The 26,451-nt window shown below is 40.5% G+C and overlaps 1 protein-coding gene across 1 annotated transcript; it reads left to right on the top strand.

The window, feature by feature from the left end:
- Positions 1 to 310: 310 nt before the first annotated feature.
- LOC122026203 (65-kDa microtubule-associated protein 3-like) lies at positions 311 to 4,075 on the top strand. Its single transcript, XM_042584853.1, has 13 exons — positions 311 to 618; positions 1,067 to 1,157; positions 1,290 to 1,496; positions 1,585 to 1,833; positions 1,911 to 2,120; positions 2,193 to 2,348; positions 2,438 to 2,579; positions 2,657 to 2,808; positions 2,876 to 2,963; positions 3,044 to 3,117; positions 3,195 to 3,269; positions 3,334 to 3,553; positions 3,621 to 4,075. The coding sequence occupies exons 2-13, from the start codon at positions 1,086 to 1,088 to the stop codon at positions 3,977 to 3,979; spliced, it is 2,004 nt and encodes a 667-aa protein (XP_042440787.1). The 5' UTR covers positions 311 to 618; positions 1,067 to 1,085; the 3' UTR covers positions 3,980 to 4,075.
- The last annotated feature ends 22,376 nt before the right edge of the window (positions 4,076 to 26,451 follow it).

Genomic DNA, 26,451 nt, shown 5'->3' with positions numbered 1-26,451 from the left:
ATTTTCCAAACTTTTTATAAATTTATGGAATTTTTGTAAATTTTTAAAATAATTTTAAAATTTTTATTTTTATTCTAAAATTTATTTTGGATTTTTTTACAATTTTTATTGTATTTATTTTATTTTTTTAAAAGCTTCTGGATTCATGAAAATCTTTTATTTTTAATTTACAGTCTTTAAAGAATAAAAATATAATAAAGGTCTTTAAAAACTTATCTGGTTGTTTGAGAAAATAAAATAAAAAATTATTAATTTATATTTAATACACATATTTTAAATTAAATGGGTAAGGATGAAAGAACAAGTCCCATTGGTTTATTCAGCCTAGTAATTTGATTGGCTTTGGCTGCCTTAATCCCTTCTTTTGAATTTTCTAATGCCGAAAACAAAAACCTATCAAGATCAAAATTTCAACCCATCGAATTCAAATCTAATCATGGATATTGCATCATTTTAAGTTCTAATTATTCTAAAAAAAAAACCAATGATTATTATTCTGTCATGTAATTCTCCTCCGCCACTGCTGCTCCAGTTTCTAGGGCTTCAATTTACTTGTGTCGAAGATCTTCGACAGGCCTTCAGATTTGCTGCTTCAGTTCAAGTTCTCTTTCCTTTAATGTACGGGTTCATTTTTTTTACCTGCCCATTTCCTCTACTTGAGCATGTATGTTTCTATCTTCCATGACGTTGCATAGTCTTCAGTACTCCATGCAGATTTTCTGTTCGATAGATGTCCTAGCAGACTTTCCTTGATGTTAAACTTCAATAATCCCCCATACACTTTACGAATTTGTTTCTGAGGAATCCATGCTTGTTTATGATGCGATTAGATTGATTTCATGGAAGCATGATCGCCTTGACTCATTGCCATGCCGGAACTCTGTCAGTTAAAAGAGAGTTGGACACGGTTCTAGGCAGTGTTGGAACAAGTCGCAGTAGTTCCTCATCAGATTTATAAGAATACATAAACAATTTGTAGTTTCTTATCCTCTTCTAGTTAGCAGTTTCCACTGCATTGTGTTTCTGTGTTTTGGTTGCTTTCTAATGCCGAATATTCCTTTTGCAGATTAGAGTGATTGACTATTATGACTTGTTCCTCTACCGATCAGCCATCGCAATTAGAGACGGCATGTGGATCTCTTCTAAATGAGCTTCAGGTTTGTTCACAATCACTGTCATTATGTACATCATTGCTTTTAGGGACATTGGACAATTGTCTGTATTCTTGCAAGCTCATGGTTTGCAGATCCTTCTGATAGGAAATCAAGTAAGCACTTGCTTTGTTTCAGATTATATGGGATGAGGTTGGTGAGTCTGATACTGAAAAGGACAAGATGCTAGTCGAACTAGAACAGGAGTGCCTCAAGATTTATAGAAGTAAGGTCGATGAGGCTAACCGTTGTAGAGCTCAGTTTCGACTAGCAATTGCTGACTCTGAAGCAGAGGTTGCAGCCATCTGTTCTGCAATGGGTGAGCTACCGGTTCACACTAGACAGGTGGTTCTCTATTGCCATGAGCTTATTTTATTGGTGTTTTCAGCTCATTTGTTCTTGTCTATGATATTTGGTGCTGTTATTTTTCTAGCCCGCTCAGAGAGCAGGAAGCTTAAAGGAGGAACTGAAGTCCATAACCCTGCAGCTTGATGAGATGAGGATGAGGAAAGATGAGAAATTGAAGAATTTCCTTCATGTAATGGAGCAGCTAAGGTCGATTTCGATTGAGATCATGCCTAATGAGTGCAGCCCATCGAAGCTGGTTGTTGATGAATCTGATTTATCTACAAGAAAGCTTCAAGAAATGTGCAGTCATCTTGAGTTACTTCAAGAGCAGAAGGTTGGGAACCACTTCTCGCATTCCACAACTTCTTTTACTTTTTTGTAATTTTTACAATTGACTTTGATCTCTTGCAGAATGACCAATTGAAACAAATTATGGATCATCTGTCCACTCTGAATTCACTATGTTCTGTTCTTGGTGCTGATGTTAAAGAAACACTAAGAAGCATAGACCCTAGTTTTTATGAATCTGAAGCCTCAAAGAGTGTCAGCAACGTCACGATGGAAAGGCTTGCCCTTACTATCGGGAGATTGCGAGAGACTAAGCTTGAAAGGATGCAGAAGGTAGACAATGCCATTGAACTAGTTGTTTCTTTGCTTTAGCCATTCTTTGATTGCATGAGCTAATATTGGCAGGTTCAAGATCTTGCATCTACAATGCTGGAATTGTGGAATTTGATGGACACGCCTATCGAAGAACAACGACGGTTTCACAATGTGACTCGCAATATTGCTGCTTCAGAAGAAGAAATCACTGAGGCAAAAAGCCTTTCAGAGGACTTTCTAAGTTCTGTAAGTTTTTGCAAAATAGAGTAGGATCCTCATTTTGCTCCTGCCATACGTTTGGTTAGATGCATCACTAGCACATTTCCAATATGAAGGTGGAAGCAGAAGTTTCGAGACTCGAACAACTCAAAGCAAGCAAGATGAAAGAACTCATCTCGAAGAAAAGAACAGAACTGGAAGAGCTTCGCCTACGGGCTCATTTGGTTATAGATTCTGAACTTAGTGCTATTGAATCTGGTACCGTTGATTGAGACTCTTGCATTCTGTAATTTTGAAATTGAGAAAGGCTCCAAATACTTTTTTTTTTTTGGCAGGAGCTATGGATTCCTGCTCAGTCCTGGAACAGATAAAAGAACAAATCACGGCAGCCAAAGAGGAAGCTTTTAGCAGGAAGGATATCCTTGAAAGGGTAGAAAAATGGTCGACAGCATGCGAAGAGGAAGCATGGCTTGAGGAATATGACAGGGTCTGTAATATGATAGGTTTAACAGTTTAATTCGGCCCTGAATTCTGACTTGTGTGAACTCCTGTAGGATGAGAACCGGTACAATGCTGGAAGGGGTGCTCACCTGATGCTGAAGCGTGCCGAAAAAGCTCGTGCGCTGGTTATCAAGATTCCAGGTGTTTACAAGCATCAAAGATCTTTGGAATACAAAACCTTTTTGTGATATTGATTTACGGTCTTTCTGTTTCTCGAGCAGCAATGGCGGATACTCTGACAGCCAAAGTCACACAATGGGAGAAACGAACGAGTATGGGATTCATGTATGACGGCGTGAGTATTGCTTCAATGATCTTTTGGTGTCGATGAACAGGTAAAGCACTTCGATCGTAACTGACTTGCACCTTCAGGTGCGGCTTCTGTCGATGCTGGAAGAGTACGCCATGATCAGGCAAGAGAAAGAGGAAGCACGGAAGAGACAGAGGGTAAGCGATCTGTTTTCCGAAATTCCAATGTGTGTGGCTCTGGACTAAGACATGGATGGTTCAGGATCAGAAGAAACTCCAAGAGAAGTTCGTAGCTAAGCAGGAAGCCGTGTATGGGTCGAAACCGAGCCCCTCGAAGCCTCGAAGTGCCAAGAAAGCGGCGAGGACGTTGTCTGGAGGCGCACACCGGCGGCTCTCATTTGCTGGAATACCATCGCAGGTGCATTCCGCTAAGTCCCCTCGGTCGGGGAAGAAGATAGACGATCTCGGTGCACTTTCTTGCTGTAAGATCTCCAAACAAGTTTTTTTTTTTTTTCAAGCTTTCTGTAAGATTAAGCTAAGCTGTCATAGGTGCGAGAGGCCTGAATCTAGCCGGCGTTCCGGTGAAGAAGCCGTCGTATAATAATACCGTGCCGGCGCAACCAGTGGGCGCCCCCCGCAAACCTTTTTCTCCCATTCCTATCGATAACATTCCGTTGGCATCGCCGAAGCCCGCTTCCTTTAGTGAGCTGGAAGAGAACAAGATGCCGAATGCAGCGGGCCTGACCTCAAAGAGTAGTACTCCAACGAAAGCAGCAGCGCCGATGCACGTCTCTGCGCCGCCTGCATCCACTGGCCTCTCCAACGCAGCTGCGGCGAAGAGAGTGGCGGCGGAGGAGACAGAGTATTCGTTTGAGGAGAGGAGGCTTGCACTCCATTTCAACAGATGAATTCTGAGCTGCATCATCATCTGGGCTTGATCTCGACCTGTGTAAATTGTTCACATAAATTCTACAATAAATAGCGTGCAAACCATGATTTTCTCTCATGCTTCTCAAATCAAGTGGTTGGACTATAAACAAGTCGAATAAGTCGAGTTTCATGGTATTCAAAAAAAAGATATTAAATTAAATCGAGACAAAAAGGGTAAAAACTGTTGAAATAAGTTTTTGATTTTTTTTTTACAAACTTGAGTTTGATTTAAGTTTGGTTGTAGTTTAGTTTTACTACAGGGCTCGGCACAAAAGTGATTCAATGGATTACCTCTCGAATCCATCACTTGCGTTTAGGATTTCAAGAACGTTTTTTTGCATCATTTCACCCGTAATAGAAAATATCAGAAAACAAATCATTACCTATTCGCCCTTAGACAGGGGCCTACAGAGCCCCTGAGAGCTTACATAAAGAGCTTCAACTAGGTAGTTCAGGACGTCCCGTCAGCTACCTCAGAGATCTTGATGAGCGCATTCTCCCATAGTTTGGTGGAAGGGGAGTTCTTCCGAGCCCTCATTCGAGAGCCTGTGAAGAATTTTGATGAGATGTTTGGGAAGACAGCAAGCTACATTAATATAGAAGAAGCCCAGGCGGCCCGGAGGAAAGCAAACAAAGCACTTGCTCCTACCAACAAGTCGGAGAGAAGGCCGCCCCAACCTCCCGCTCGACCCCTTCCCCGTTCTAAGGATGCCCGGCCAGGATTTCCTCCCAGTCAAGAATTCAGGGCGGCGCAACAAGTCGAATATGTCCAAGGCTCTAGACCCGGTCAGTGGGGGCCCTATTATTGTACCTACCACAGGTCTCACACCCATTCCACAGGAGATTGCATCCAGTTCGCCCGAGATTCTCAACGGGCAGTCGAACTGGGTCTGCCTCCGCTCGAGATTGCGCCCAAGCTTCAGAAGTTGCTGGCCATCTCGCCTACTGCAATAGGGTAGTCAAGTAAATCCTTGCCCGAGAGAAACCATGTAGGAAGTGTTGGATCGAGACGCGCTAGAGGGGAGGGGGGTGAATAGCGCTCGTGGCTTTCACTTATCGTTTTTGAAAACGTTCGAGTAAAGCAACGGAAAATAAAACACACACAAGAAGACCCAAGTATTTTTACTTGGTTCGGAGCCTTGGGCGACTCTTACTCCAAGGTCCGTGATTGTTGATCGCTTTCGGTGGACAATCACTATCAATCCGTAAATCTTTTACAATGTTAAAGTACAAGTACTGAATAAAGAATTATACCGACAGTACAAATAGATGAAGAAAGTCGTCGTCAGTTGTCGGAGTCGTAGAGCGTAGTTGGATCGTTCAGAGCAACGTACAAGAGCACAGGTTGTTCAGTTTTTCGTTCCTATCGAAGCTGTTTCCCGAGGCTCCTTTTATAGCCTCTGTAGGACTGATCCAGATCCTCAAAGCTCGGGATCAGGTTTGACCCGAAGCGGATCGGTCGACTGATACCCACGTTCGGTCGACCGATCAGATGATCTCCTCCTCATCCGATCCGCTCTCTCTGCTTCGATTTAGTCAACTCCCATCCTTGGTTCGGTTGACTGATCCCCAGGTTCGGTCGACCGATCCCTCGACTGAACCCGGTTTGCAATCTGGAAATCTGGTCCTTTTGTGCTGTGGTTCGATCGACCAATCAGGTCATTCGGTCGACCGATCATGGCTAAGTCTGACCCTGCAGAAATGTTAGTTTCCTGCAAAACAGAGTTAGACAAATAGCAAATAAAACAAATAAGTTGACAGCTTTTAAGCTGTCCGATTCTGATTTCGAATTTTCGACCGGAAACCCTAGGTCGAACCGATGCCTACTGTTCCCTTCGCGGGGAATGCGTCCTCACCTACTCCACTCAGGAGAACATAACTGTTGTTAGTCCGGTCCTCCAGACCGACTGTACTTTCTACCTAGGGTTACCACCCCATAGAGTTTTCCGCCACCTAGGGTTACCTCCCCCTAGGACCTAAGGTTACCCCCCTTAGAATTTCCACCACCTAGGGTTACCAACCCCTAGAACCTAAGGTTGCCACCCCTCAGGGTTTCCTCCACCTAGGGTTACCACCCCCTAGGACCTAAGGTTACCGCCTCTTAGGGATTTTCACCACCTAGAGTTATCACCCCCTAGGACCTAGGGTTACCATCCCCTAGGATTTTCCACCTGCCTGACCACAGTTAGTACTTTCCTGCAACCGCATTCACATACATTAGATAATAAACCAACTTAACTTAAACCCTTTGATATAATCAAAATACTGGTTCGATCGTCGGATGCTTCCCGCACCAATAGGAAGTCTAGGTGGGTCAAGGACCTGACACCTGGTAGTTGGAGTCGATAGTTTTGGATGACCTGATATCGAGAAGAAGTTCAGGTGAGCTGATCCGATGCTAAGACAAAGTCTAAGTAGGTCTGGAGGACCCGATGTTTAGCAGGTAGATTGAGATAAGCAACTAGAGTGGAGCGATGGGAAGGTCATGCCCTAAGAATGGACAAACCCTAAGTCGCTGATCTAACTAAAGAAACTAGTAAGTTTCCAAGTTGAGATTAGGACAAGTCTTACTGTCTTTTCTTACTCATGCATCATTATACTATTGTGCTAACTTTGTGCCACAGGGATATTATTTTTATATCATCGAACTAACTCTGTTTTGTAGAAGCCGAAGGGATTGGTTGACTAACCTCCTGTTCGGTTCACCGAACAAAGCTAATGTAGAAGAATTTAGATCGCGCAGAACAGACTTGGAAGTTAGGCGGATCAGTTGACCGAACCTAGGGATCGATCGATTGTACCTAATTTTGTAACACACAGTGGCAGATCAAATCTCAACAAAGAAGGAAAACAAGCGAATCGGTCGACCGATCAAGGTTATCAGTCAACCGAACATTTAATGGTATTAATGACATGAAGAGCGGATCTTGGCGAAGAAGGAAAGCTGATTGAGCAGTCGATAGGTAGGGAGATCGGTCGATCGAACATATTAATTGATCGAACGTCTTATTGGTCAATTGGACGAAGCTTATAAAAGCAAGCCTCGAGCACCGAGCTGAAGCAACTTTTCAGTATTCCATTATTCTACTGTGCTGCTGTTTATGCTACTTCTAATCTTCTACTCAGCGTGCAAGCTACACCACTAAGAAGCTCCAAAGATATTCATTGTTGTATTGTTAGTATTTTTATTTAGCTTGCATTTTATTGTATTAACTTCTCTGTACGCATTACCTCTTCTCCAGAGTTTTCAGAAGAAATAATATTATTGAATTATCCAATGGTATAATCAAGTATCACGGGTCTTGGAGTAGGAGTTGACTTTGGATCCGAACCAAGTAACCAAACGAGACACTTACTTTACCTTTACTTTTTTATTCGTTGCTTACTTTGATAATAGATAAAGTTTTTAAAATGAATGATATTCACCCCCATCATATATATCTTTTTGATCCTTCACCCTTATCCACAAACACCGTAGATATATTATAGTTGTCTATGAGGGCATGGATTTCCAAAGCATCATCATGCGGAGTATCGACTCCTTCTAAGTATTAGGGCTCAAAGCTTATGAGAGGGCCCCTTTCTATGCTAGTGCTAACACTGTAATTTTTCAGGCTTGCCCATGAGCCTTCCTTGCATGATGGGAGTCACCATTAGTGGATCCACCTGAGATCATGCTAATGTTACCTGCCGAGATGACATTTTCTTGACCACCTTGGTGATGGTCTTGACGACCATCTTGGCGATGGTTTCGGTGATCCTCGCAGTGGTGGTCTTCGCATCTATAAATTGAAGGTTTCTACCTCAACGATGTTGACAATTATCCCGTCGATTGTCTAGGCATCTCGGAGAGTGGCGTCGAGGGGATCTTGAATCCCACAGGTTGGGTCGATTCCCCAAGTCCTCGCACCAAGGGTATCTGATGAGCCAGCTCCTCTCCCCACCTGGTGAAGCCCTTATACCTTGATGTCATTCATCTATAACTCGACAGACTTCTTGAGTGAAATGTCGGCATTCTTGGGTGTCATGTGAGTACGATTGGTGATAGTTACTGAAATGAACTACTCCTCCTAAAGATCCTTGGTTCTTCTCGATTGTGTCTATGGGAATCGTATTTACAGCTTGTATTGGCCTTCTTCTCTACGGATTAGGATATAAGTGAGACCTTATTTTTCATTGGATGCAAAAGAGGTTTTTTATCCGACTGGAAGGAATAAATGGTATCTCCTTTATGTATCAATTGGGTTTCCTCTGTAAGGAACTATAGCGCTAAACATGCAGAAAGCGCAGTGAAAAAATAAGTTCCTTTCCAGAAGATCCATGTGAAAGAAACTCATATACTAAGTATTTGTTAAAGGGAGTTATACCTTTGTCGCGTGCAGATGAACTCCCGACAGTTAGGATCTCAACATGATCAAGCGTCCGTGCCTCTTTCAGTATCCACACGAACAACTTTCTCGTCCGTCTCATGAACTCAAGAAGTGGAGAAGAGAACCGCCTAAGGTTGTGCTAGCAACCAAGAAAAGAGGTTTTGGTGGAGGAAAGAAGAAGAGAAGAAGACAAAATGAACACTCTTGTTCACTTGGCCGAAAATCAATAGAATTTGCCTTTTGTATTCATCCAAGGAATACCAAAGGTAATGTGTCTTTTGATCTTCCTTCATCAATTGATCTTAATCACCTTTCATAAAGAGTCTTGTGTCTTTTGATCTTCTTTCATGAATTGATCTTAATCATCTTTCATGAAGAGTCTTTTGGTCTTCCTCTTACTTGGTGAATTCGAGTTCACCCAATGAGTTTAACTCATTGACCCTCTGTCACGCCCCCAGAGAAGTCCCTACCGAAAAATTTCGGCAGCATCTCCCCTGTACCGGTAACAATCTGAAGCAATAAATACATACATACTCAACATATAAACATAATCCACAGCCCACACGGCTAGATATAAGCACACAACCACGCAATTTAAAAGATACAGTCCACTCGGCCGGACAAAAATGAAAAAAAAAAACACAACCACGCAGTATAAAAAAAACAGCCTACATGGCTGAAAGTAAACTCAGCGGAAAAACACAAAATAATACAAATGAATGACCAGCAAAGTCACTAACTAAAATATTTATAACGACCAGACCAGGCTCCAAAATCCACATCAACTTATTGGAAAGTAAATACGCAAAGTCACTACACCACTAAACGGAAATAAAACCGAAAAGGGATTGTCCTCGAGTGTGACGTGGGACTGGCAACCGGGACTCTCCAAGCATCCATGACTCATCTATCTATTACCTGGCGAAAGAAAAACCAGTTTGTGGGGTGGTGAGTACAGGGAACTCAACAGGTATAGGAAAAGATAGTGCATGAACATAACATATAAATAGAGGATATGTCAACAGTATACAGTCTCATAAAGGGAATAGCAGATACTAAAATAAAATCGTAGATATATGCTTATACCTGAAACCATACCCTATGCTAGTAATAGAAGGTCAGAAGTAGAACTAATCTGCTACGGTACCACTCATAGCTACGGGGGTAATATGTAAGGTAAATGACCATTTTCAATAAATAGACCAAAGTCTAAACACCCACAACGAGGGTATATCTCAACATAAGCAAAAATGATGACATAAGTGAGCAACAACAGTAAGTAAGTAATAATAGCATCTGTGAAAAGTACAGGTAAACAACAGCAGCATAAGCAACAGCGGTATAAATAGCAACGACAGCATAAGCTAGTAACAGCAGCATAAGTAAGCAACAACATCAGCAGGTATAATAATAACAGCGTATGTACGGATGGTCACCCCGCCCACCTCTCTGCACCACGACCCCTGTATGGTCGAGAGGTCGGATCGATGACAACTGTACCACCCAAAGGCCGCCACTACTCTCGAGTGACCGGATGGACAGGTGCTAAGTAGCTATCTAGCTACACAGCGAAGGGGGTCCCTGCTACTCGCAACTCCAGCTACCACTACCCACGAGTAGTTGAGTGTGTCACAACAGGACAAGCGGTATCTCCTCCAGCTACCACTACCCACTAGTGGCCAAGTGTGCGGCGCGACCCGTCGACTCACTCCCCCACCAGGAAGAAGTGGTCGCCTGCATGCAAGCAATGACATGATGCGTACAATGCAGCAGTCATCATATATATATAAACAGAAAACAGGTATGCTACATGAAGCCAGCATACTCAATAAGGTATATAAACATATAGCATTCAAAGCAAATAAACATGGTATCTATTACCTATATATTCATTATATAATATCTAATATATGGTGTCTGGTATATGCTAAATATCATATAGATAATAACGTGAGACTGTATAGATATAGAAACGAATATCTCAAAGGTTTTGAGTGGAAGTATCAAGCACAGGAAATGTTACGAGTGGAGTCAAGGTAAAGCAGTCCTTATTAAAAATAGCTCATGCACTAAGTTCAAGTAATTAAAGAATCAAGATAAGAAGTACACGCCTTTATATGTAGATCGTGTCAACCGTCTTCAATCAACGTCCTGCACAAGTGCACACAAAATTAGCTATCAAATAAATCAAATAGTTAATACCAATTGCCACACCATATCCAAACCCAATCCTAGAACAATTGGCAGTCTATCCAATCTGTTGCTGGAAAATCAAGAGAAACATTACGAGGAATAAGTGCCTCATCAGGAATCAAACGAGTCTCCTTAGAATAGCAACAAACTTAAACCACATCCCCTTAATCTGAGCCAAAAATCAGAAACCCCTTCCTAAATCTGACTAAAACGGTAACTACCACAAAACAAGAACACAACAGCTAAACACATCATCTAAATGTGACACAGAACTGGAAATCATCTCAACCCGAGTACATGAAACCAAATCTGGTACTCTACACCGAAAATCTGTCCACCATATTATAATTAGCTTGAGGGATCTAGAACCCTATCAAAACCGAATGACCTTACCCAATTTCACAGTAGGCATAAGAGGAACAAGATAGAAAACAACAACCTCGATGCCCTAGACATTATCCCAGATTGTATTGTAACCTACGGAAAGAAACATTCATCTCCTACTTACAAAGGAAATCTGCTTACTGGATAGCTCTTGTAGGGGCCGGAGGTGGAAGAAATCTGGCTGCCGGTGCTAGGACAGGAAGAAGTCGGTCGACGCTAGGGCACAAGGAAGGCGGCCTGGGGTGCTCGCGTGCGGGAAAGGGGTCGGTTGTGTAGTGCTCGCGCGAGAGCCGATGGCTGCTAGGTGCTCGTAGAAAAGAGGAGATCGCCGGCCGTGTGGCTCGCGTGAGGGAAGAAGAGGCCGGCGACCGCGTGGTGCTCGTGCACGGGATAGGGAAGAGGTCGGCTGAGCTCGACGAAGGAGGTGAGTCGCGAGAGGGAGAGGGCTAAGGAAGAGGATCGGCATTGCGAGAAGCTAGGGCATGGGGCAATTTGAATTTATAACTTAGGGGCTTTCCAATTAAACCCTAGATCGGTTTCTCAATTAACTCCCACCTCCGGGTATTCCAAACAGGCTTTAACTAGCTTAACCGATCCACCCCTCTTAAACTCGTCATATGGGCTCCGATTAAATCCAGAAAAATTTTCAAAAATTTCTAAAATTCCGTTAAGATTATTTCTCAAATAATCTTATTTTTAGTTATTATTTGGGTACCGTATTTTACACCCTCATCAATCCAAATTGACTCCATGAGTCTAATTCAAATTGAACTAAATCCCCTACCATAAACCCTAAACCCATCTCCAAATCAACTTGTTCTTTGTGTGTAACCCAATAGGTTTTCATAACATTGGTAATGTATCCAAATCAACATTTTAGATACATAAGCAATGAGTGACATCTAGCAATGCATCATTACTACCCAAGTGATGAGAAAGTCAAGATCCAACCTAACCTATCCATGGCTATTATCTTGTATGACTCAATCCCTCTATCCTTGATATCTAGATTGATCAATGAGGTATAAACTAGATCATCCTCTTATCAATCTTTGTGTTTCTTGATCTCTAAGTAGACACACTCATACAAATAAGATCAATATCTCATATTAACTCATTTGAGAATGGTCATGTATTCTTGTGTCCTACTAATCAGGGGTTCTATAGATATCACCTCTATCATATAAAAGGGATAGATCTCATCTACATCACTGAGATCCCTCTGCATAACTTATTGTATACCAAGTGATCAACTTTATAGTTCACCTTGTTACAAGTGATGTTTGATGATACCAAAATATACAACTTTTTATGTAGGGAACCGTAGTGACTTTAGGTTTAAGAACTATTCATACTAATAGTCACATGAGAATGTTTATGATATTTATATAACAATCCATGAAATATTCTCATGGAGAGTCATTCAGTATATATTCTCTAATATATACTCATGTGTTAACATGATATCTCATATCCATGACTTGTGAGATTAAGTCATCAATAGACCTACATGCTAGTCTCAATGCATTAATATTGTCCTTACATATTAATGATGGACTATTAATACTTAAAAATAGTGTCTATGTATCTACAGGCTCTCATTATCAATTCAACCAATTGATATGTTGTAGACTAGAACCTACTACCCTAAGACATTATTATAATTATTCATTCGACACTGAACTGAAATAAATATAATAATCAACTTTATCTTTTTTATTAATAAAATAAAATATGATACAATAATACCCTATCAATCATCTGATAACTGATACTAGGGCTAATACTAGCATCCTCAACTAGATATACTTTTTAGGTCGTTCCAACAATTTCTGGTAGCTCACGGAGGGTTTCTTCACTAGTGATATAAATAAATTTCCATCTATCAAGCCTTGGTAGAAGGCACTGGTTAGTATTTTCGAGGGAGTTGAAGGGACTTCTCAGATGACTTGATTAAATCTATGTAGATATTCTCAGAGGGTTTATCGAGACATTTGTTTAATAGAGAATAAGTTAAGGGGTGTTTTCTAATACTTCTTGCAACTAGCGAATTGATGTAGGAACACATCTTTGAAATCAGCAAAGGAACAAATAGAAGAGTCAGGAAGCCTGCTAAACCATGGCTGAGTGGATCCTAACAAGGTCTTAAAAAAACTTGACACTTAACACCATCTGAGTATCAGTGTAACATAGAAACATTCTCAAAGTGGCATAAATGATCTTCATGGTCAGAAGTGTTGGTACAATTAGCAACAATAATCAAACTTAGATTTGATAAATGATAAATAGATTAAAGTTAAATATTATATTCTCTAATCTATTTACCAAATGTGTAAGACTGAAAGACTTGATAAGACCTGATACTATGCTAAAGTCCAGTTAGGTTGATAATTGGCATGGGAAGACCAGATGGGTTGATATCTGGCAAGAAGTCTAATTGGATCCGTGGGCAATTGCTGAAGTCCAGATGGGGCATCTAGCATGAAGCCTAGGTGGGTCAAGAGTTAAGTAAGTTTGTAATAATAAGTGAGGTAAGTATTGGGGGAGAGTGATATAGTGAGGGCGAGTCCTAGTGGATCTATAAACGCTGGTCCACTTAGATCCATTTTGAAAGTCTAAGTTGCGATCATGACTAAATCCTAGTCTTGGGAAGATAGGATTTAAGTCATAAATTGATCTTATTTTTAATATGCTAACTCTGTTTTATAGAGTAATTTTTGTTTCTTAGACTATTGTATCTTGTAGGGAATCATAGTTGCAAGTTAGCTAGAAAATGAGTTTACAGGTGCCCTGGAAGGGTCCAGGTGCCTGGACATTCGGGTGCCCAGAGTGGATCAAAGCGCCTGGATTGGATCGAACCTAGGCACGTGAGTAGCTGAGTTGGCACACCCTGGTTTGCCAGAACACGATAGAGTTCAGGCGCTCGAGGATGGTTCAAGCACCCAGAGTTGGATAGACTTTCTACGGATAGAGTTTCACCAAGGAATGGCCAAGTCAGTGGTCCAGGGGCCCGGGAATTGTAATATCTCGTTCTGTATTTAAGTGTCATATTTTACATTCTCCCCCACTAATAAAAATTTGGTTCTCAAATTTACTGCTCAACTCAAGGATCCTCATCTAAGGGTATCAACTAAGCAACATCCTCATCAACTACTCTATCCTATCATCCTAAACATATCTCCAACCATGACAATCCACCTCTAAGTGAATAGCGACGACTCTGTGAGCTATGAACTCACCCTATTCCCGCTATTCCCACTCTGCAATCTAGCCAACTGCGGGAAAAATCAACTACCTCTGAAATCCATAATCCACCATCTGTAGATCCTCCAATACCTGTATAGAGCACTCAAACTATCCATCAATCTTCTCTTGGGAAGCTTTCCAGGGTGCATGCGAGTGAGGACAAAGCATGCTGAAAGGACCTCCGGTGGTCTGTGGAGCTAGTCGTCAACCCGATGGGCAATTCTAGTGGCGTTCCCGGTTTGGTCCGAGTGGGCCCTGTTAGTTAGAGCCCTAGAGCCAATCATTTGATGATTGTTGTATGGACTCATTGTATCATATTTCTTATTTATATAAAGACATTTGTTTATGGTTATTATACTTACTTGTATTGATGCCAAATAACTAAGTATAATAACGTCCTTGATTAGAAGGTTCTTACCTATATCAATCGATTAGTTGAATCGATAGTGAGATGATATAGGGAACACTACTCTTAATCATTCCTAGTCAAGTATTAACATTCAGGGACAATGTTAATGCGACGAGACTAGCATGTAGGTTAACTCGATGACTTGATCTCACAAGTCATGGATATAGAGATATCAAGTTGACACATGGGTATGCATTGGAGAATGTGTACTGAATGACCCGCCATGAGAAAGTATCATGGATCGTTCTATGAGTGTCATATACTTTCTCATGTGGCTATTAGTATGACTATTAGTCATTGGACCTGAAGTCACCATGGTTCCCTACATAAGGAGTTACATACTTTGGCTTTGTCAAACGTCACCCGTAACAGGGTGGACTATAAAGGTGATTACTGGGTATGTAACAAATTATGCGGAGGGATGTGAGTGATGTACATGGGATCTATCCCTCCTATATGACGGGAGAGACATCGATATTCTTGATAGAGTGAGACCACTAAGTGCATGACCATGCCCAAATGAGTCAATATGAGATATTGAGCTCATTTGATTGAGTGAGTCTACTTGGAGTTCAAGATTTAGAATGATTAGAGGATGACACGGTCTATGCCTCACATTGATCAATCTAGATGTCTAGGATAGAAGGACATTGTCACATATTGTGAAGAGTCACAATTAGTATTCATAAGGTGATGTTGGATCTCAACAATCTTGTAACTTGGGTAGTAATGATGTGTTGCTAGATACCGCTCATTACTTATGCTTCTAAATGGGTTTAGGAGCATTGCCAACATTACAAGAACCTATAGGGTCACATACAAAGGGTAATTAGATGGAGATTAGGTTCATTTGATGAACCAAGAGGATTAGGTTCATGTGATGAACCAAATTGGATTAAGAGTAATCCAAAGTAAACTAATTGAGTTGGACTCAATTTGGTTCATGTGTTAAATGAGTCTAATTTGGACTTAGACTCATTGAGCCAATTTAATTCAATGAATAGAGATTCATTAAATTAAAATTGACTTGAACCAATGGTTAGATTTGATCAACCATGGGAGAGAAGTGGTCAAGTTTGACTTGACTTGAGAGGAAGATGAAAGGTCAAGTTTGACTTGACCATTGCCACCTCATTTGTGAGTTGGCATTAAGTGGGCCAATGATGATGTTCCACATCATAAGGTTGGCTTAGGTGTGTGCCACATCATGAGGGAGATCAAGAGTTGTGACTCTTGATATCCCATGGAGGTATATAACCTTTTTTCAATGTGGCCGGCCACTTTAAAACATTGTGGGAGTTTCATTTGGTTTGTGTAACTCCATCTTCTTCCTCCTCTCTTCTCTTCTCTCCCCCTCCTCCTCCTTGGCCGAACACCATTAGAGTGCTAGCACACTCTAAGTGTTTTCTCCATCTCTATTGTTCGTGTGGATACGTATAGAGGTGTGTCCACTTGAACACACTCGAGATCCGACAACTTTTGGACGAGCGGGATTCGCGAAGGGCTTCGCTACAAAGGTATAACCCTTCTTTCTTTAAGATCTAGTGTAGATCTAGGTTTAGAAACTCGTACATGAAATTATTATGTTTTTAACTTCGCACGGATCCGTGGCATGGGACTTCGGGGTTTCCGCAACGCAAAAAGTGGTTTTTACGGTCCGAAAATCCCAACAGTGGTATCAGAGCCACGTGCGAAGAGTGTATGAGTTTCGTTTGTATTTTTATGAAAAATTACAGATCTGTAACTTTCTATAAGTTTGTGATTTTTATGTATTTTATGGGTATTTTTCTCGTAGATGCGAAGCAACAAGTGTTTGGACACTTGTAGGCTTCGACGACCGAGAAAAACCTTCCGAAACGGCAAGGTCTCGCCCAAACAAATTTATTTTTGTTTGGGACAACGACTTAAGGTGCTGTAGGATCGCTTAGGAACACTTACGATGGTTATATCACAAGTAGGGGTGCTGCCCCTAACCTCGCAAGGAGCTTTGTTCCGCGATTACGCCCGAAAATCACTAATCGGGACCGCCGGGAAGTTGTGACTCATAAAATCATAAAAATATTAGAAAAATTACAGAAATTTATGGAAATCACATAATTTAGAATTATGTATCATTTTGTGATGGTCATGACCCAAAGAACCTAATTTGATTGGAAATATGTGTTGTAATTCATAATATGGCCTGAGCGCCATTTTGTGTGTTTGTGCGTGTTGTACTTGATTCGTGACCTGCGGGTCGTGCCCTTCTATTTATATTCCTGTTGTAGAATAGTTTTAGACTCGAATGTAACTCGAGTTTCACCTTTTTGTAATGTACAAAATGAGGCGGTGGAAGGTCCACTCGAGGAGAAGTTACGAGGAGGGTACGAGCAGCACATGACGGTCAAAGGGAGGAGCTTGGAGAAGCTATTGACCCTAGGTTGACCAACCGATCTTCTCATTGGCTTGAGAAGATCATAGTAGGGCCATGACTAATCACAAAATTTAATTAATTGCTTGTGTGTATGTGATGCATGCTAGATTAGTAATTAATGAGTGCCTTAACGATTAGATTCGATCTAAATCGCGTACTTGATACACATCGTCGATTAGATTAGATCTCAATCGGGTCAACTCGAAATGCCTACCATGCCGTGATACCCATCACTACCTCGATCACATGTTGTTGTTGAATCTGTCAAAGTAGAGCAACACATATTATTTTGGTAGGATGTGGAGGGACAATCTTGGTCCCGCCTATCAACGCATGAGTGAGTACAACTCAATTAGATTGAGTAACTAGTTAACTCAATTGGATCGAGTTTAACTATAGGCATTTTCCAATGGTTGGTAGATAGGTCAAAATCACATTTATATTAATTCTTGGGCGATTTAGCCAAAGCTAACTCAAGTTTTAATATATATGCGGATCTTGATCTTATAAACAAGAGTTGCATAGAGATGTAATTGGTAATTAGTTACCTACCGATCATACTAAGTCTTGGGCGATTTAGCCAAATCTAACTCAAGGCGTAGTATGATGTGGATCTTGTCCCACATGAATTATAGAATTCAGTGAGAGCATCATTTAGTTAAAGGCCTAATTAAATGATTAATTGAATATGATTATTTATTTTCTGCATTTTCTGTTGTATATTGCCATGTCGTCAAACACGAACACCTTCTCCCTGCGTTCAGTCCTTGATAAGGACAAGCTCAACGGAGCTAACTTCTTGGACTGGTACAGGAACCTGAGAATAGTTCTCACTCAGGAAAGAAAACTGTACATCCTAGAGCAGCCAATTCCTGAGGCACCTCCTGCCACTACCACGCGAGCTGACCGAGATGCTTACAAGAAGCATCAAGATGACGCATTAGATGTGTCCTGTCTCATGCTCTTGTTAGCTAGAGCCCTAGAGCCAATCATTTGATGATTGTATTTTGGACTTGTTGTATCATATTCTATATAAATAAAGGCAGTTGGTTTTTTATTATTATACTTGTATTGGTGCCAAATAAACTAAGTATAATAACGCCCTTGAGTAGAAGGTTCTTACCTATATCAATCGATTGGTTGAATCGATAGTGAGATGATATAGGGAACACTACTCTTAATCATTCCTAGTCGAGTATTAACTTTCAGGGACAATGTTAATGCAATAAGACTAGCATGTAGGTCAACTCGATGACTTGATCTCACAAGTCATGGATATAGAGATATCAAGTTGACACATGGGTATGTATTAGAGAATGTATACTGAATGACCCGCCATGAGAAAGTATCATGGATCGTTATATGAGTGTCATATACTTTCTCATGTGACTATTAGTATGACTACTAGTCCTTGGACCTGAAGTCACCATGGATCTCTACATAAGGAGTTATGTACTTTGGTTTCGTCAAACGTCACCCATAACTGGGTGGACTATAAAGGCGATTACTGGGTATGTAACAAATTAAGCGGAGGGATGTGAGTGATGTAGATGGGATCTATCCCTCCTATATGACGGGAGAGACATCAGTATTCTTGATAGAGTGAGACCACGAAGTACATGACCATGCCCAAATGAGTCAATATGAGATATTGAGCTCATTTGATTTAGTGAGTCTACTTGGAGTTGAAGATTTAGATTGATCAGAGGATGACACGGTCTATGCCTCACATTGATCAATCTAGATGTCTAGGATAGAAGGACACTTGTCATATATTGTGAGGAGTCACAATTAGTAGTCACAAGGTGATGTTGGATCTCAACAATCTTGTAACTTGGGTAGCAATGATGTATTGCTAGATGCCGCTCATTGCTTATGTTTCTAAAGGAGTTTAGAAACATTGCCAACGTTACAAGAACCTATTGGGTCACACACAAAGAATAAGTTGATGGAGATTAGGTTCATATGATGAACCAATTGGATTAGGTTCATGTGATGCACCAAAGATTGGATTAGGATTAATTCAAATTAGACTTATTGAGTTAGACTCAATTAGATTCAATTGTTGAATGAGTCTAATTTAAATTTGATTCATTGAGTCAATTTATATTAATGAATTTAGATTCATTAGATTGAAATTGGCTTGAATCAAAGGTTGGATTCAACTCAACAAGGAAGAAAAATTGGTTAATTTTGACTTGACCAATTGGGAAGTTGAAACATCAAGTTTGACTTGATGTATTGCCACTTCATGAAGGATGACTCATCCTACATGGCATGACTAGCCTTGCCACATCATCTCCAAGTCATCAAGGAGGTTACAAATCCCATTTTCATTTAATGTGGTCGGCCACATTAAATGGAATGGGAGTTACATGTGTGGCCGGCCACATTTTTTGAAATGTGGGTTTTCATTTCATGGCAATTAAGTGTGGTTATTATTCCATCTTCTTCCTTGGGTTTTCTTCCTCCTTCTTTGCTGTTGCCGTGAGTTCCAAGCAAGGAGAAGGTGAGTGAGTTGAGTTTCAAGAGGAAAGGGTGGAGTGAAAATTCACAAGGAGGGTACTTAGAGGAGTGTATGAGATTCCTCTTATTTTCTCTTTTTCTCCCCTTTTAAATTCTACCCGAGAGCCCTAGAAAGTGCTAGCACACTTGTGGTGCTCTCTTCTCCATCCTTGTGTGCTAGAGAACACATCTTGTTCATGTGGATACTTCTAAAGGATTGTCTACGTTGACAATCTTGAGATCCGGCGTACCTTGGACTTGCGGGATTACGAAGGGCTTCGCTTAAAAGGTATAACCTTTTTCCCTTGTAGATCTAGGTAAACTCGTACTCGTAGTTTTCGAAAAAAAAAATTTTCTTTGCACGGATCCGTTGGCTAGGGAGTTTCGGGGTTTTCGCGATGCGAAAAAATGATTTTCACGGCCCGAAAAACCCAACAACTCGCAACCATGAACTCTGAGCTTCAGAAGCAACACGAGTTGATGGGTGCTTATGATATGGTTGAACATCTTCGTCAACTATATCAAGGACAAGAAAGGCACGAGAGATTCGAGATCTCTAAGGCACTGTTTCAGTGCAAGATACAAGATGGGACTCCCGTAAGCCCATATGTACTCAAGATGATTGGGTACATAGAAAACCTACAGAGATTGGGGTTCCCATTTGGCCAAGAGCTGGCTACTGACCTGATCTTGTAATCCTTGCCAGATAGCTATAGTCAATTTGTTCTAAATTATAACATGAACGAAATTGACAAGCCACTGCCCGAGCTTCTTAGCATGTTAAGAACTGCTGAGCTCAACCTTAAGAAGGTTAAGCCCAACTCCATTTTGATGGTGCAGAGGCACAAAGGCACAAAGGCAAGGGCAAGCCTAAGGTAAGGGAAAGTCCCAAGCCAAGGGCAAAGGCAAGGCACTGAAACCCAAAGGAGGGGTTTCCAAAGATGCTACCTGCTTCCACTGCGGTCAGACCGGGCACTGGAAGAGGAACTGCAAAGTGTACCTGGAAGATCTTAAGAAGAAGAGAAGTGAGACTTCCACTTCAGGTATATATGTCATAGAAGTCAATCTATCTATTTCTTCATCATGGGTATTAGATACCGGATGTGCTTCTCACATTTGTACTAATGTGCAGGCGCTACTGACAGAACTTCAGGCAGCAGAAGGTTTGTTTCGTCACAATTCTCATATTCACTATGCTGAAAATGGTTCTACTTCTAAACCGAAAGGAAAGAAGAAGAAGAAACAAGTTAGTCCAGCAAAGAAAGTGAATAAATCTCAGAGTACAGGACCTAAAGCTGGAATGAAGAAGCCGAAGGGCAAGTGCTTCATCTGCAAGCAGTCAGGGCATTGGAAGGCGGACTGTCCTCGTAGGAATTAAAACAACAAAGGTATATCTCATGCTCTAGTTGTTGAAACATGTTTAGCGGTGTTATCTACGAGCACCTGGTGTGTAGATACGGGAGCCACTGATCATGTCTGTAATTCCTTGCATGGTTCCAGGAAACCCGACGACTATCTGAAGGAGAGATTACCGTCTACATGGGCAATGCTACTAAGGTGGCGGCTGTTGCAGTGGGAGACGTCTACTTATCTTTTAATAGAAATAGAAATTTGGTTTTAAGAAATTGTCTTTATGTACCCAGTTTTAGAAAGAATTTAATTTCAGTTTCTAAACTGTTTTTGGATGGATATTCAGTTTCCTTTAGTAGTTATTAAGAGAAATAAAGTGATTATCTGTTCTGGTGCATTAGTTGGCAATTTGTATACTTTAAATCTAATTTCTCCCACAAAACATAATATGGAAATTAATAACACATCTTCTAACTCAAATAAGAGAAAAGAACCTTCGGAAATGAACCAAACATATCTTTGGCATCTAAGGCTTGGTCATATTAACTTAAGTAGCATTCAGAGGCTTATAGCCGATGGACTCTTGGGTTCATTAGAGTTGGAAAATTTTCCAACTTGTGAATCTTGCTTGGAAGGTAAAATGACCAAGAGACCTTTTAAGGCCAAGGGGTATAGAGCCAAAGAAGTGTTAGAATTAGTTCATTCTGATTTGTATGGTCCTATGTCTGTCCAGGCAAGAGAAGGTTTTGAATATTTTATCTCTTTTATAGACGATTATTCAAGATACGGATACATTTACCTAATGCGCCGTAAGTCCAAGTGCTTTGATAAGTTCAAAGAATACAAGGCTGATGTGGAGAAACGACTAGGTAAAAGTATCAAGACACTACGGTCTGATCGTGGTGGCGAATACCTCTTAGGAGAGTTTAGGAATTACTTATCAGAGGCCGGGATTCAATCCCTGGTACACCCCAACAGAATGGTGTGACAGAACGAAGGAATAGGACTCTTATGGAGATGGTTAGATCGATGATGAGTTATTCAGAATTACCAAATTCATTTTGGGGATACGCTCTGGAAACGACAGTGTACATTCTGAACTTAGTACCTTCTAAATCAGTTTCTTCTACTCCCACAGAATTGTGGAATGGGCGAAAGCCCAGTCTAAGACACATTCGGATTTGGGGTAGTCCAACACATGTGCTGAAACCAGATGTTGATAAGTTAGAATCTCGTACAAAAGTTCGTGTGTTTGTGGGGTATCCCAGAGGAACGAAAGGTGGTTTATTTTATAGTCCTAAAGACCAGAAGGTCATTGTTAGCACCAATGCCCAGTTTTTGAAAGAAGACTATATAATGGATCACAAGCCCAGTAGCAAAGTTGTTTTAGAAGAACTTAGAGAGGACACGTCTACCTTAGTACCAACAGTGCAAGATGAAGTACCACAAGAGACTGCAACACGTGTCACACATGATACACAACCACAGACAGTGCCTCGTCGTAGTGGGAGGGTTATAAGGCAGCCTGATAGATTCATGATTTTGGGAGAGTCTTCGGACTTGATCCCGGGTAAACATGAACCTGATCCCCGAACATATGACGAAGCACTCCAAGATATAGATGAAGCATCTTGGCAAAAGGCAATGAATTCTAAAATAAAGTCTATGTACTCTAATAAGGTCTGAGAGCTTGTAGAACAACCCGATGGTGTAAAAGCCATTGGATGCAAGTGGATCTACAAAAGGAAAAGAGGGACAGACAGGAAGGTAGAAATCTTCAAAGATAGGCTTGTTGCAAAAGGGTAAACTCAGAAAGAGGGAATCGATTATGAGGAGACCTTTTCACCGGTAGCCATGCTTAAGTCTATCCAGATACTCTTATCCATTGCTGCTCATATGGATTATGAGATTTGGCAAATGGATGTCAAGACAGCTTTCCTTAATGGAAGTCTTGAAGAGAACATCCATATGAAGCAACCAGAAGGGTTTATTGAAAAAGGCAAAGAGCATCTAGTGTGTAAGCTCAATCGGTCCATTTATGGACTGAAGCAAGCTTCAAGGTCTTGGAACATCCGGCTTAATGAAGTAATCCAGTCATATGGATTTATTCAGTGTCCGAATGAGTCTTGTGTATACAAGAAGTGTAACGGAAACGTGGTGGTATTTCTTGTACTATACGTAGATGATATTTTGTTAATTGGCAACAATGTCAAGGTATTATCGGACGTAAGGGTATGGTTGTCCAAACAATTTGATATGAAGGACTTAGGAGATTGTGCACACATTCTTGGGATCAAAGTTATAAGGGATCGCAAGAAAAGAATGTTGTATCTGTCCCAAGCTTCATATATAGATACAATCCTTGCTCGTTTTAGCATGCAGGATTCCAAGAAAGGTTTCTTACCTTTTAGGCATGGAGTAGCTCTATCTAAAGAGATGTCTCCGAAGACATCAAAGGAGATAGAGGACATGAAAGCAGTTCCTTATGCTTCTGCTGTAATGTATGCAATGCTATATACGAGACAGATATCTGTTTTGTCAGGGCATGGTTAGCAGATATCGAGTAACCTGGACAAGGATATTGGAATGCTGTAAAACATTTGTTAGGCAGATAATTTCTCCCTGTGGGTTACACGGATTCAGATTTCCAATTAGATAGGGACAACAGTAAGTCTACATCAGGCTATGTGTTTACTTTAGGAGGTGGAGTCATTGCATGGAGGAGTGTTAAGCAGAAATGCGTTTCGGACTCAACCATGGAAGCTGAGTATGTAGCAGCCTCTGAGGCGGCTGAAGAAGCAGTATGGCTCAGGAACTTTCTAATGGACTTAGATGTGATTCCTGGTTTGCCCAAAATCATCACAATTTATTATGATAATAGCGGCGCAGTTGCAAACTCAAAGGAACCACGAGCCCATAAGACAAGTAAACATATAGAGCGCAAGTACCACCTGATACGAGATATCGTGAAGCGAGGAGAAGTTGTCATCGCCAAGATTGCATCAGCAGATAACCTGGCAGATCCTTTCACTAAGGCCCTTCTGGCAAAAGCTTTCGATCGGCATGTGGAGGGAATGGGAATCAGATGTATGGCAGAAGATATGGCAGCTTAGTCATTAGTATAAGTGGGAGATTGTTAGAGTGTATACTGAAAGCCTAAGCTTTTGTAAACATTTATTTTGAATAAAGAATCACATTTAGTCAAATTGTCTACATTTGTTTGTAGTTGTTCAATTAATTTATATTGTAGATAACATAGTATGTGGTGTCACATACAGAAGGTGATGTTATCAGTACCTTATAAATTATAAACAGTAGCTCACGACCAAAATGGAAAGGAACAAATCATTGGAAAGTCGTAGTGTAATTAGGAATTAGTTTATCTTAACTATATAATTACACTAGTACACTTAGAGTGTATTGAGTAGGACCATTAGAGGTCGTTTCTTTTATACTGACTTTATAAAGGAACAAAGACCTCAGTTATTATGGAAGTGTGTGCTCTTAATCCTAATATAATAACAAGCACATATATTTGATATTTATTTCTTTAATTTATCAATGGGTGAGATTTAGTTCGATAAATCAATAAGCCCGATAAGTTGAGAAATGATATCACTTATAGTGTGTGTTGTTGATTATAGAAGGAAACTGTGTCCTAGTGATCTAGGTTGATAATGTCCCCAAGATGAGCTCATAAGGATTGTCATGTTAAACCCTGCAGGTGGACTTAGTCCGACATGACGATGAGGTTGAGTGGTACTATTCTTGGATTAATATATTAATTAAATGAGTTGTCAGTAACTCACTTAATTAGTGGGCATTCGACATCTTAAACACAGGGAGACTAACACACTCATAATAAGGAGCCCAAAAATATAATTTGGGATTGGTGTGGTAGTTCAATAATAGTTCTCTACTGGAATGAATTATTATTGATAAAATTAAGTTGTGTGTTCGGGGCGAACACGGGATGCTTAATTTTATTGGGAGGCCAAAACTAATTCCTCCTCTCGGTCCCTATCGTAGCCTCTTATTTATAGAGTACTATACCCACCTATACCCACCTTCATACCCATGATGTAGGGGCTGGCCAAGCTAGCTTGTGGATCAAGCTAGGGCCGGCCAAGCCTTGGTTCATGGGTGGCCGGCCCTAGCTTGAACGGCCGGCCCCCATTAAATTAAAAAGAATTTTAAATTTAATTTTTTTCTTATGTGAAAGATATAATTTATTGGAGAGATTTAAAATTAAAATATCTCTTTTAAAAGGATCTACAAAAGATTAAAGAAAGAGATTAGATCTCTTTCCTTATTTGTAGATTGGAAAGATATTTTATTTTTTCTCTTTATAAATTATTCACATGTTGAAAAATTAAAATTATCAAAATTTCATTTTATCCACCATGAAGGGATAAATTTTATTTTAAAATTTTTCCGGAAGCAAATAAGGAAAGTTTAATTTTTCAGAAAATTTTTCTTATTTGTTTGAACCAGCCATAAGATGGTTAAGAGGGAAGTTTAATTAAATTTTCCTAAATAACCATTGACAAAAAGAATTAGGGAAAATTTTATTGTAAATAAGTTTCCTTAATTACCAAAGCCAAGGATTATAAAAGAGGGGGTTAAGGTGCCTTCAAGGGACACAACCTCTATTCTTTTTCTCCCTCTATTCTTTGGTTTTGGTGGCCGGCCCTATTTCTCTTCTTTCCTCTTGTTGGCCGAAATCTATCATCTTGGTGGAGCTCTTGTTTGTGGTCGGATCAAGGAAGGAGAAGAAGAAGAGAAAGCAAGCTTCATCTCTAGCATCCCTTGGAGCATTGGTGGTGGCCGAAATTCTTCATCCTTGGAGAAGTTTATTGTGGCCGAAATCTAGAAGAAAGAAGGAAGGTGGAAAGGTGATTCTCATCTCGGAAGATCGTTGCCCACACAACGTCCGAGGTTAGAAGAGGAATACGGTAGAAGATCAAGAGGTTTTTGTCTTCAAAAGAAAGGTATAACTAGTAATGTTTTTCCGCATCATGCTAGTTTTATTTCTTTGTAAAAATACCAAATACAAGAGACATGCGATTCTAGTATTTCGAATTTGTTTTCGATGTTGTGTTCTTTGTTTTTATTTTTCTTGTGATTTGATTGTTCTTTTTGGTTGACCTAAAGTTATTTAAGGAAATTAAATATTAACTTTCCTTAAAAGGCTTTGTCTAGGCGGTGGTGGTTGTTCCCATATCCAAGAAGGCCATGTGCCTCACCATGCAGTCCTGGAAGCCAATTTTAGAAATTAATATTTAATGGAATTAATAACCTAGGTGATTTGGATCGAACGTGTTAAGTTCCGCAGGAGATCCAAGTCTAAACCTAAAAGAACAAATAGATTAAACTTTGGATCAAACGTGTTAAGTTCCGCAGGCGATCCAAGTTTAATTTAAAAGAACACATGGTAGCTAGGAAAAGGTTCAGACCTTTGTACAAAATTTTTGTACAGTGGAACCATTAGGCTTTCCGAGTAGCAACCAACACCACCTGAAGGGGTTAAACCCATCGGGTGTAATTGGGTCTTTAAGAGAAAGACTGACATGGATGGAC

The sequence above is a fragment of the Zingiber officinale genome, chromosome 10A (assembly GCF_018446385.1).
Source record: "Zingiber officinale cultivar Zhangliang chromosome 10A, Zo_v1.1, whole genome shotgun sequence".
Lineage (NCBI taxonomy): Eukaryota > Viridiplantae > Streptophyta > Magnoliopsida > Zingiberales > Zingiberaceae > Zingiber > Zingiber officinale.
The sequence above is the reverse complement of the archived record's forward strand: the minus strand, read 5'-3'. Positions and strand labels throughout refer to the sequence as shown.

Coding starts and splice junctions, on each gene's coding strand:
- LOC122026203 (XM_042584853.1), top strand. CDS start 1,086: ATGACTTGTTCCTCTACCGATCAGCCATCGCAATTAGAGACGGCATGT. Junction 1,497..1,584: donor TACCGGTTCACACTAGACAG/GTGGTTCTCTAT, acceptor TTATTTTTCTAG/CCCGCTCAGAGAGCAGGAAG. Junction 2,964..3,043: donor GCTGGTTATCAAGATTCCAG/GTGTTTACAAGC, acceptor TTTCTCGAGCAG/CAATGGCGGATACTCTGACA.